At 42.7% G+C, this 12,584-nt stretch overlaps 1 protein-coding gene across 2 annotated transcripts in view; it reads right to left on the reverse strand.

Annotated features, from left to right (window-relative positions):
- Window positions 1–12,584, reverse strand: part of EDIL3 (EGF like repeats and discoidin domains 3) — a 905,544-nt gene that overhangs the window by 147,802 nt on the left and 745,158 nt on the right. For both annotated transcript variants that reach the window (XM_040421516.1, XM_040421515.1), the window contains exon 7: window positions 8,737–8,881. In XM_040421516.1, the coding sequence (XP_040277450.1) occupies window positions 8,737–8,881 (145 nt within the window). The remainder of the gene's footprint in view (window positions 1–8,736; window positions 8,882–12,584) is intronic.

A 12,584-nucleotide genomic window follows, 5' to 3' on the forward strand; every position in this document is an offset into this window, starting at 1 on the left:
TGCTTGCACCTTTCATGCCTCACTCAACAAGTAGGCATGGCTTGGTGGAAAGAGGCATGGATTCATGATCTTTAAAAACATACGCAAAAAAATGAAAACATTTTGCTCTATTTTTGGAGTAAAACTAATCACACTAATAACATATAAGTTGTGATATATATATATATATATATATATAAAAAGAAAAAACACAGGCGGCACCACCTAACGTACAAGGTGGGTGCAAAGTCCAAGCACGGCAGCAGGTGCTTACCCAATCGTAGAATCGAAAAAAATTGGACTGCACTCCAAGCGTATCTTCAAACAGTGTGTGTTTATTCACCCATATGTGGCATAGCGACGTTTCGGCTCCAACTGAGCCTTTCTCAAGCATTGGTGAACAGTTAGTGACAAGTATATAAAGGTGTATCACAAATACAATCAATGAAATTACATAATTGGTACTTTACAGATAATACCTGTAAGCGATATACAAATGTGCAATAAAACAGGACTTTCATATTACATAAAGTGACTAGTGCTTACGCTGTTAACAAAATATTGTATAGTGTCATATTGTACATAAACAACCGAAAGATACATAATTAATTGCACCTGCAGCTTATCACCATCTCATTTATATATAGATTTGAGTGATAACCATGTGCAAAACATAAAAAGCTGATGAATAAAAACCTGATAGAAGGATGTAGCCCACGTGTACTGTAGCGCCGATCGGCGCGTTCTGTGTAATCCAGTGCGCATGTCCCAGCCTACCAACGTCATCCACAGGAGACACATGCGAACATCAATCCGGTGTCGCCCGTCGATGACTGCGGCGAGCATCGCCTACGCAATATTGTTGTCGCCAACTAGCGGCCATGTTGCTTAAGGGAATCCTCTATGGGCAATTTTTTATTATTTGTTTTTATTTACTACGATGCCGGGGAACGTTCTATGAAGAAGGTTGCTATGGTTGCTTACCAATCTAGTACAGGGGGGCTGTGTCACCATCCTTTTCGAGACGGTAGACGCAGCACCAATGTTCCCACAGACACCCTCGGCATGTCCGTGCCGTCGGCCCTATGGGATCTTACCCTGCGTCATTTTGCAGCCGTGAGGGAACTCCTCATTATAATAGAACGATGTCCATTAGTGACAATACCGGACCACGTAGAAAAATATCTAGGTCGCTATCCCTTAAATTATAGCTTGATGGGACATACGTCTGGACTCCACAGATAAAAAATCTAAATAATTCGACAGAATAGTTTTCCTCGGGCTCATCATCCACTCACAGGTTCATCCATCTTCCAAAGTATCGTCGGCATGAATATGGCTAAAAGAACAATAGAAAAGTGTTAATTAAAGTGACTTACAAAAATGTGCATGGATACATTTCTTATTTTTCATTTTTTCTTTTTTATATATAAAACCAATGAATCAGTCCTACACAGAAGATAGTGAAGAGCGCACATCAATGTCATTAGAGGGCAAACTAACAACCTCACATTATACCACCGTATCTATAATCAATATTTAAGCCCTTTGGATGAAGGCTTTTTAAGGTTTGGATCCATTGCATTTCTTTTTTCTTTAATAAAGCTATCCGATCCCCCCCTCTCCGTGGCATCGGAACATGATCTATGATCCAGCACCGAAGGTCTTTTTCTTTGTGTTTAAGTAGCGAAAAATGTCTTGGGACTGGTAAGTCCTTGCGCCCTTTTCTAATTGTATGGCGATGGTTGTTTAACCTAGTTTTCAAATCTGTAGAAGTTTCGCCTACATACAATATTTCACAGGGACAAGATAATACATAGATTACAAAAGAGGAGTCACAGGTGAGATGGAATTTTATGGGAAATACTTGACCAGTTTCAGGGTGTGTAAATATTTTAGATCTACGAATCAGGCCACAATTAACACAATGAAGACACGGGTAACAACCCGTGCCCGATGGTGCCAATGTGGTCTGTATCCTCCTTGATTTGGGCCCAACATCGGCCCTAACCAATTGATCCCGGATGTTCCGAGGTCTACGGTAGGCACACAGGGGAAAAGTTGAAAATTCCGGTACCATTTTTAGGCAACTACCTAGTATTGGCCAATGTTTTTTTAAAATTTTATTAATGGGGTCACTGTATTCAGTATACGTAGAAACAAACGTGATTCTTTTCTGTATCTCTTTGTTAACATTATCGTGCAGCAAGGAATCACGATCCAAAGCTAACACCTTCTGTTTCTGTTCATAGAGCAATTTATTGGGATAACCCCGCTGTCTAAATTTAGTGACCATTTTGTCCACAGTATGCTCAAGTACATCAGTATCCGAAACAATCCGCCTCGCCCTCAAAAATTGCGAATATGGGAGGTGCCTGACCATACTGCGTGGATGGCAACTCTCGTACCTCAGTATCACGTTCCTATCAGTGGGTTTTGTGTATAGCAGTGTGGTAAGTTTACCGTTGGAAACCACCACGTTGGTATCTAGGAACTGAACTGAGGTATCAGAGTGTATCAAGGTGAATTGTAAATCACTGTCTACTCCATTCAGGAAGTGGTGTAAATCCAACAATTGTTCCTCTGTACCTGTCCATATGAGGAAGATGTCGTCTATGTATCGCCACCAGCCCAAAATATAGTGTGCATGGTGGGACCCGTAGACGACATCTTCCTCAAAACGGCGCATAAATATGTTGGCATACGTAGGGGCCACATTGGACCCCATCGCCACGCCGCGTTTCTGGACATAAAACGTATCCTGAAAAAGAAAGTAATTATGTTCAAGTACGATCTTTAAGAGTGAAATAATAAAAGAGCTCGCCTCAGGCGTCATTGATGACTCATCCAACATGTTTTGGACCGCTGCAATACCCTTCTGATGGTTAATAGAAGTATACAGGGATACGACATCAAATGACGCCAAAATTATCCTGTCTGTCATATCCAAATTCACAGCATTGAGCTTTCTCAAGAAATCAGAAGTGTCCCTAATATAGGACTGGCCCCCTGTGGAGAAATTACGTAGCACTTTGTCAAGGAAGACAGATACATGGCAGAACACCGAATCAGTGCCCGAAACAATGGGGCGCCCGGGTGGGTCCACCATTGTCTTGTGCACTTTTGGCAAGACATAGATCACTGGTGTAATGGGGTGTGAAACTATAAGATATTCCCTAAGGCCCTCATCTATGATACCTGCCCGTGCTGCCTCTGTCAAACATTCATCAATTAAGTGCATAATAGAGAACTTGGGGTCATATGCTAAATACTCCATGGATTTCATACTATTAAATATTGAGTTTTTACAAGAGGAGGTCACTGCATTGACCATTGATATGATACAGACTGAACAACAACTCAGTACGCACATGACTGAGGAACAAGTCACAGAGTTCAAGGATAATTTAAAGGGGCAATTACAACAGCTACAGACCGAACTAGAGGATGGAAAACGGATTAAATGGGCACGTGATATCGATGACTATAAGAAAGGAGACATCTACGGCTGGCAACCGGGCAATTCCACATTCAACAACATGAGGGATAAACAAAAAGTGAGAAAAAATAACCAGATGTACAAAGGGGAAGCAGAAGTTTTTTTAGGGAACAAAATCGATTCTCATACAGAAAAAGGAGACGAACCAGGAGAGGTGGCCGCAGGCGTAGACGAGACCAACAAAGGCCGCAATATGAAAACCAGGACTCAAATACAACAACAAAAAAAGAAGAAATAGCGGTAATTAACCTTTCTTCCAAATTGTTGACATCTGCACAGTTATCTGTTTTATCTAAGGGTTTATCTTTTTGTCCAAATGCTAAGACCAATTGGCAAGATGTTGAATCAGATCTTTGCAATTTTTTTCGCTCCATTAAACTCAAGGTGTGGTTTCAGGGTAAGGGTGTTGAACAGACAGCAAGGTCCAGTGAGTTTACAAATAAAATGTTTGACTTGTATAAAAAAAGTTACTTCAACCCAATTGTAAATGAACCCGCCGTTGATGCATATATCTCTGCCGTTAAAAATGAGATCGGATCTCTTAGGGCTCTCCCTTGTACAGAGAGTTTTAGATTTCCCAATCTCACCGTGGCTGAGGTACATGCATTGATGGAGCTAAAGAGTGATACGGAGCTCACGATAAAACCAGCCGATAAAGGCGGTGCCGTTGTAGTACTTGATACCCCCAAATACATCAAAGAAATCTTGAGGCAACTTGGAGATGAGAATGTTTATGGAGAGTTAGCATATGACCCCAAGTTCTCTATTATGCACTTAATTGATGAATGTTTGACAGAGGCAGCACGGGCAGGTATCATAGATGAGGGCCTTAGGGAATATCTTATAGTTTCACACCCCATTACACCAGTGATCTATGTCTTGCCAAAAGTGCACAAGACAATGGTGGACCCACCCGGGCGCCCCATTGTTTCGGGCACTGATTCGGTGTTCTGCCATGTATCTGTCTTCCTTGACAAAGTGCTACGTAATTTCTCCACAGGGGGCCAGTCCTATATTAGGGACACTTCTGATTTCTTGAGAAAGCTCAATGCTGTGAATTTGGATATGACAGACAGGATAATTTTGGCGTCATTTGATGTCGTATCCCTGTATACTTCTATTAACCATCAGAAGGGTATTGCAGCGGTCCAAAACATGTTGGATGAGTCATCAATGACGCCTGAGGCGAGCTCTTTTATTATTTCACTCTTAAAGATCGTACTTGAACATAATTACTTTCTTTTTCAGGATACGTTTTATGTCCAGAAACGCGGCGTGGCGATGGGGTCCAATGTGGCCCCTACGTATGCCAACATATTTATGCGCCGTTTTGAGGAAGATGTCGTCTACGGGTCCCACCATGCACACTATATTTTGGGCTGGTGGCGATACATAGACGACATCTTCCTCATATGGACAGGTACAGAGGAACAATTGCTGGATTTACACCACTTCCTGAATGGAGTAGACAGTGATTTACAATTCACCTTGATACACTCTGATACCTCAGTTCAGTTCCTAGATACCAACGTGGTGGTTTCCAACGGTAAACTTACCACACTGCTATACACAAAACCCACTGATAGGAACGTGATACTGAGGTACGAGAGTTGCCATCCACGCAGTATGGTCAGGCACCTCCCATATTCGCAATTTTTGAGGGCGAGGCGGATTGTTTCGGATACTGATGTACTTGAGCATACTGTGGACAAAATGGTCACTAAATTTAGACAGCGGGGTTATCCCAATAAATTGCTCTATGAACAGAAACAGAAGGTGTTAGCTTTGGATCGTGATTCCTTGCTGCACGATAATGTTAACAAAGAGATACAGAAAAGAATCACGTTTGTTTCTACGTATACTGAATACAGTGACCCCATTAATAAAATTTTAAAAAAACATTGGCCAATACTAGGTAGTTGCCTAAAAATGGTACCGGAATTTTCAACTTTTCCCCTGTGTGCCTACCGTAGACCTCGGAACATCCGGGATCAATTGGTTAGGGCCGATGTTGGGCCCAAATCAAGGAGGATACAGACCACATTGGCACCATCGGGCACGGGTTGTTACCCGTGTCTTCATTGTGTTAATTGTGGCCTGATTCGTAGATCTAAAATATTTACACACCCTGAAACTGGTCAAGTATTTCCCATAAAATTCCATCTCACCTGTGACTCCTCTTTTGTAATCTATGTATTATCTTGTCCCTGTGAAATATTGTATGTAGGCGAAACTTCTACAGATTTGAAAACTAGGTTAAACAACCATCGCCATACAATTAGAAAAGGGCGCAAGGACTTACCAGTCCCAAGACATTTTTCGCTACTTAAACACAAAGAAAAAGACCTTCGGTGCTGGATCATAGATCATGTTCCGATGCCACGGAGAGGGGGGGATCGGATAGCTTTATTAAAGAAAAAAGAAATGCAATGGATCCAAACCTTAAAAAGCCTTCATCCAAAGGGCTTAAATATTGATTATAGATACGGTGGTATAATGTGAGGTTGTTAGTTTGCCCTCTAATGACATTGATGTGCGCTCTTCACTATCTTCTGTGTAGGACTGATTCATTGGTTTTATATATAAAAAAGAAAAAATGAAAAATAAGAAATGTATCCATGCACATTTTTGTAAGTCACTTTAATTAACACTTTTCTATTGTTCTTTTAGCCATATTCATGCCGACGATACTTTGGAAGATGGATGAACCTGTGAGTGGATGATGAGCCCGAGGAAAACTATTCTGTCGAATTATTTAGATTTTTTATCTGTGGAGTCCAGACGTATGTCCCATCAAGCTATAATTTAAGGGATAGCGACCTAGATATTTTTCTACGTGGTCCGGTATTGTCACTAATGGACATCGTTCTATTATAATGAGGAGTTCCCTCACGGCTGCAAAATGACGCAGGGTAAGATCCCATAGGGCCGACGGCACGGACATGCCGAGGGTGTCTGTGGGAACATTGGTGCTGCGTCTACCGTCTCGAAAAGGATGGTGACACAGCCCCCCTGTACTAGATTGGTAAGCAACCATAGCAACCTTCTTCATAGAACGTTCCCCGGCATCGTAGTAAATAAAAACAAATAATAAAAAATTGCCCATAGAGGATTCCCTTAAGCAACATGGCCGCTAGTTGGCGACAACAATATTGCGTAGGCGATGCTCGCCGCAGTCATCGACGGGCGACACCGGATTGATGTTCGCATGTGTCTCCTGTGGATGACGTTGGTAGGCTGGGACATGCGCACTGGATTACACAGAACGCGCAGATCGGCGCTACAGTACACGTGGGCTACATCCTTCTATCAGGTTTTTATTCATCAGCTTTTTATGTTTTGCACATGGTTATCACTCAAATCTATATATAAATGAGATGGTGATAAGCTGCAGGTGCAATTAATTATGTATCTTTCGGTTGTTTATGTACAATATGACACTATACAATATTTTGTTAACAGCTTAAGCACTAGTCACTTTATGTAATATGAAAGTCCTGTTTTATTGCACATTTGTATATCGCTTACAGGTATTATCTGTAAAGTACCAATTATGTAATTTCATTGATTGTATTTGTGATACACCTTTATATACTTGTCACTAACTGTTCACCAATGCTTGAGAAAGGCTCAGTTGGAGCCGAAACGTCGCTATGCCACATATGGGTGAATAAACACACACTGTTTGAAGATACGCTTGGAGTGCAGTCCAATTTTTTTCGATTCTATATATATATATATATATATATATATATATAAAGAAATATCACCTTCAGAGAAAATCAACTTCCATTACACAAAACATTTCTTTCCTATAAGTGTAGTGCACACCACCAATATACAGAGTAGGAGGCAGGAACGGGTGCATTAGTATAAGACACAAGAGCTGCCTCTGAGGTGAGATGTCATGACCTTGAAAATCAAAATGAAGCAGGAATCCAATTAACTTAGCAAGTCCATGACTGATAACCTGGGCGGCTTTGAAATTGCGTGTCAGGAATGAAAGACAACAAAAAGCTAATTTTCTGAAGTACCTTTATTAAGCCTTCTGTTCACCTCTCCAAATCCTGATACACTCAAAAAGGGAAGATTAATGCAGCCGATTTTCAATTCTGTGTCATTTTTGTGTGGCTCAGGAAGGCCAGAAATCATTTAACGCAAATTGTTTTGCTGTATCACACTTAAACTCAGCGACCGCCACTTATACAATAAGAGTAGCCATCTAAAACGTTACCTGTAAATGGATTTACCGCCTACTCTAGCAGAGGGGAAAAAAAATGTGCAAAATGAAATTGCTACAGCGTTAGAGGCAGTAGGTCTAAGATAATATGTGACAAAGGGGTCAAACTTTAGGTTTTGTTCGCCAAACTTTGTCGGAGGGTCAATGAGCTAGGTCATGTATCTATTTGCTGGAGCAGCCGCACATGGAATGGTAGAGCTTTAGCATTTAAAAGATAAAATGAATCACTTGGTTGCTGGTTAATATTCAGTCTTACAGTGAAATGTGCAGCATGGGAGAAATATGAAATAAAAAGGATTCTGCTAATGGAAATAAACATTCCTATCGATGTCTATGTTTGTTAGTGTTACCTTATAAGAATTAGTGATGAGCAAATATTCTAAAATACAAATATATAGCACTATATTGAATATAGTGCTATATATTCGTTTTTTTGAATATTCGTCTTTTTTTTTTCAACTGAAGTTATGATTTCTTCCTGCTTAAGTTGCTTGTGGGCCAATGAGTCATTGGCCCACAAGCAAGAAGCAGGGAGGAATCATGTGTTCAGATGGAAAAAATGACAAATATTCGATATAACGAATATATAGCACTATATTCTAAATATTCGTGAATTCTCGAAGTGGCGATATTCAAGATAAAAATTTGCATTTTGAATATTCGTGCTAAACACTAATAAGATTCTTGACAACACAGTACAGCAGGAAAAGAAAGCTAAATTGTAAAACTAAACAGGGGCAATCCAGCAGCTTCAGACATGTTAACATCGCCTAAAATAAATCAGGACAATCTGTCAGCTGCAGACATTTTTTCACCTTTGGCTGCAAATATTCTACTCCCCATATGTATTCTCTAGGCTCTAGCATCTCTATGCAGTGTTTCATTCTGTCGCACCCTCAGCCCACCAGACATCTGCTTGCCTGTTCTACTGTGGAGAATGCATACAAATAGGAATGGCTTCAGAGTGTGGGATACAAAGCATAAGCAATGCTTTCAGGGATGGCAAATTTAGACTAACCTGATAGCTCACATCCAAGAAGTTCCATCCTCAGAGTACAATGGTGTCTGCAAACTTGCGGATACAGGCGAATGTACTGGGCTTCAATGGGTGGCGTGAAAGAATTAGCATATGGCGTGTTGTTGTCAACATTTCCTCGAAATACCTGTGTTAAAATAAACAGGATAGTTTAGTCCTAAGTATACATTGCTATTTATTATATCCATCTTCTTGTGCATTAAAGAGGTTGTCTCAACTCTGTGTGACACAGTTAGGGGTTGTGTCTGGCAAGGCAGATATTTTCCTCCCAGCATGTGCGGCTGGGCTGGTTTCCAGCGAGGTGAGGTAAAATACCGGACCGGAGTTTAAGTGCCGGTCCGGGTTTTGACAGCACCTGGCTGTCTTTAAATAGGCAGCTGGGCTCAGCAGAGATGTCTCTGTTTTTGGGATCTGAGGCTTTGTGCCGTGCTGGGGGGCTGAGAGCCGCATGCTGGGGAAACAGGCCCCCTAAAGCCTGCTGTGGACTACTGGAGGCAGAACTACCAGCAAGGTGACTTGTGTTATATGAACTTTCCATTGTGTGTGAATTAACACCAAGACTGCAAAGTTACGTGCTGTTTTGTGCAATTGCCTCAAGTGTGAATAAACACTGATGTTTTGAGTTAAGAACTTGTATTTTGCCTCTGCACTGTGCCAGTTTACCCTATCTACCAGAGCAAAACTGCACAGGACATATCACTAGGATATGCCCCCAATGTCTGATAGGTGCGGGACCCAACTCATGCCCATCTTTAGAAAGGAGCACTGACACAGCTATTTCTGTCATCCCCATGGAAGTGAATGGAGTGGTGGCCATGCTTGCGCAGTGCACTTCCCATTCATTTCAATGGGACTGCTGAAAATTTTCGGCGCTCCCATAGAAATGAATGGATGGCAGCCACACATGTGCAGTGTGCCCTTCTGTACTTTGTGGGCTCTGTTCTACAGATACCTGTAGGTGCGGGTCCCCCCATGAGGTGACCTCCCCTTTAAAGATTTGTTCACATCTCCACTAGGGTATCCGGCAGGCTGTTCCAGCGCAGTGCAGCCTGCCAGGTCCTTTACTTCACTGCCGGATCCCCACTGACTGCAATAAGGTCCGATGGTGATTCAACTGATTTCCGGCATAAATGCTGGGTTTCGGCCAGATGAAAACTGCTGCATGCAATAGTTTTTTTGTCTGTCTGAAAGCCGGCATTTGCACAGGATCAGGCAGCCAGATCTCTGAAATGCAGATTTGAATGCAGCCTTACTTTCCTCTTTCTTTTTACTTGATTCTGTCAAAAGCACCTATGTAGCGGCCACCAAACGGCTATCACAAAGCTGAGCCATGGCAGAATTGCGGCCACAAGCTGCAGGTCTATATGGCGGCCTAATAGGCATACACATACGTCAAACCTGGGAGCCTTTATTAGATGCCCGGCTGCTTAGTAAAGACATCAGAACCTGGCAATCACATTTGCAGGGGTTCCAATGGGTAACAGAGGAGCTCCGTCCATCTGAAACTACACTGCTCAAAAAAATAAAGGAAACACTTAAACAACACAATGTAACTCCAAATCAACCACACTTCTGTGAAATCAAACTGTCCACTTAGGAAGCAACACTGAGTGACAATCAATTTCACATGCTGTTGTGCAAATGGGATAGACTACAGGTGGAAATTATAGGCAATTAGCAAGACACCCCCAATAAAGGAGTGTCACAACCAGACAGCTGAGAAGCTCTGACAGGAGCCGTTCAGATCCTCCCCCTTGAGTTTCTTTGTTTTGGTTTCTGTTCCTCACCTCGTTAGGCTATCTCAGCTGTCATGCAGTCAGACTCATTAACTCCCTTTAAATTCTTCCCCATAAGGTAGTAGGGTGCGGCTGATACAACTTCCTGGAATGTGTGTGCATGCTGTCCTCAGCTCCCAGCTACCAGCTCCCAGTTCCCAGTTCCCAGTCCACAGTCGTCTGCAGATAAGTTCTGTTTAAGTATTTATGATTTTCTGTTGTCTGGGTCCAGGTGACCCTGACTCCCTCCGTGTCTGTGTAGGGAGCCGGTGGTCGTGTCCCCTCACTATTGTAGGGCCTTCAGGTTAAGATAGCCAAGGTACGTGGATATGCGCCCATTCACCTTTGGAGTGGTCGCATAGGCTGAGCAATAAGGGAGAGCGGCAGGTCGATTGCAGGGGTCTCCCTTTTTTTTCCTTAGTAGTGGATCCAGTGAGTCATCGTTTGTATTTGTATCTTCTTGTTTCCTGTACACCATCCGTGACATTATCAGCCGCCAAAACCGTCTCAAGCATGGATCCGGTTACACTTTTGGCTGAACGCTTTCAGGGTCTTTCTTTGGAGGTAGCTGATCTCCGTAAGACTTTTTCTCAGTTTCAAGTGACCGGTTCAGCTTGCGTTCATGGAGTTTGTGCTGAGCCTAAGATTTCGCTCCCGGATACGTTTTCCGGGGGTAGTGAGAATTTTGTACGTTTTAGAGAGGCTTGCAAACTCCATTTTCGCCTTCTTCCCCATTCTTCCGGTGATGAAGAACGAAGGGTGGGCATCATTATATCGCTGCTCAGGGGTAATGCTCAGTCCTGGGCCTTTTCGCTGCCGGAGGGGGCACGGCCCCTCTGTTCAGTGGATGAATTCTTTTTAGCCCTGGGTCAGATATATGATGATCCGGATCGTATTGCTCTGGCTGAGTCTAGACTACGTCTGTTATGCCAGGGTAAACAATCCGCAGAGATATACTGCTCAGAATTTCGGAGATGGGCAGCAGATACGGGTTGGAATGATGCTGCACTCCGAAGTCAATTTTGCTATGGTCTTTCTGAGGGATTGAGAGATGCATTTGCCTTTCATGAAAGACCTACCTCCTTGAATTCTGCTATGTCTCAGGCTGTTCGTATTGACAGGCGTCTTAGAGAAAGAGGAGAGATCTCTCCTTCTTGTCATACTCAGTCCCGGGACAGTGCAGCGGTGTCATTCTGTGCACAGGGGTCTCAGTCGCTGTCAGCCCCTTCTGAGCAGGAGCCCATGCAGCTGGGGTTGATTGCCTCTGACAATAGAAGATTCAGCCCGCAGGGGAGGGTTTGCTTTTGTTGTGGAGGTATAAATCATCTGGCAAATGTTTGTCCCTCTAGGAGATTCAGGCAGTTTTCTGGGAGTAATAAAGAGACAAAAAGGAAGAAATCTTTTAAGAATATTCCGTCTGTTACTATTGGCAGGGTTGAGGCGGAAATTGAAGATTTTTCTTTTGCTTGTAGTTCCCGTTTTGTCCTGCCTGCTAGGGTGGCGCTAGAGAGCAAGAGCATTTTTTGTGAGATTTTTGTGGATAGTGGAGCAGCTGTCAACCTCATTGATAACCAATTTGCAATAACTCATGGTTTCCAGGTATGCACTTTGGGAAAAGATATTCCTGTTTTTTCTATTGATTCAGCTCCACTTTCTCAGAAATCATTAAAGGGCATAGTTCACAATATCCGTTTAATTGTGAATGATGCTCATGTTGAGGATGTGTCATGTTTCGTCCTTAGCGGTTTGCCTACTCCTCTAGTGTTGGGGCTACCCTGGCTCACTAAACATAACCCCACCATTGATTGGCAAGCGAGGCAAATAAAAGGTTGGAGTAACTTTTGCAGAGAGCATTGCCTCATAACATCTATTTCTGAGGTTTCTACTAAGACTGTACCACCTTTCCTCTCTGAATTTTTGGATGTTTTCTCTGAGAGTGGAGTTCAGGGTTTACCTCCGCACAGGGAGTATGATTGCCCTATTGATCTCATCCCAGGTGCCAAGCTGCCTAAATCTCGTTTATACAATCTTTCCCAACCTGAGAGGGTCGCGATG

This window comes from Bufo bufo, chromosome 2 (genome assembly GCF_905171765.1).
Source record: "Bufo bufo chromosome 2, aBufBuf1.1, whole genome shotgun sequence".
NCBI lineage: Eukaryota > Metazoa > Chordata > Amphibia > Anura > Bufonidae > Bufo > Bufo bufo.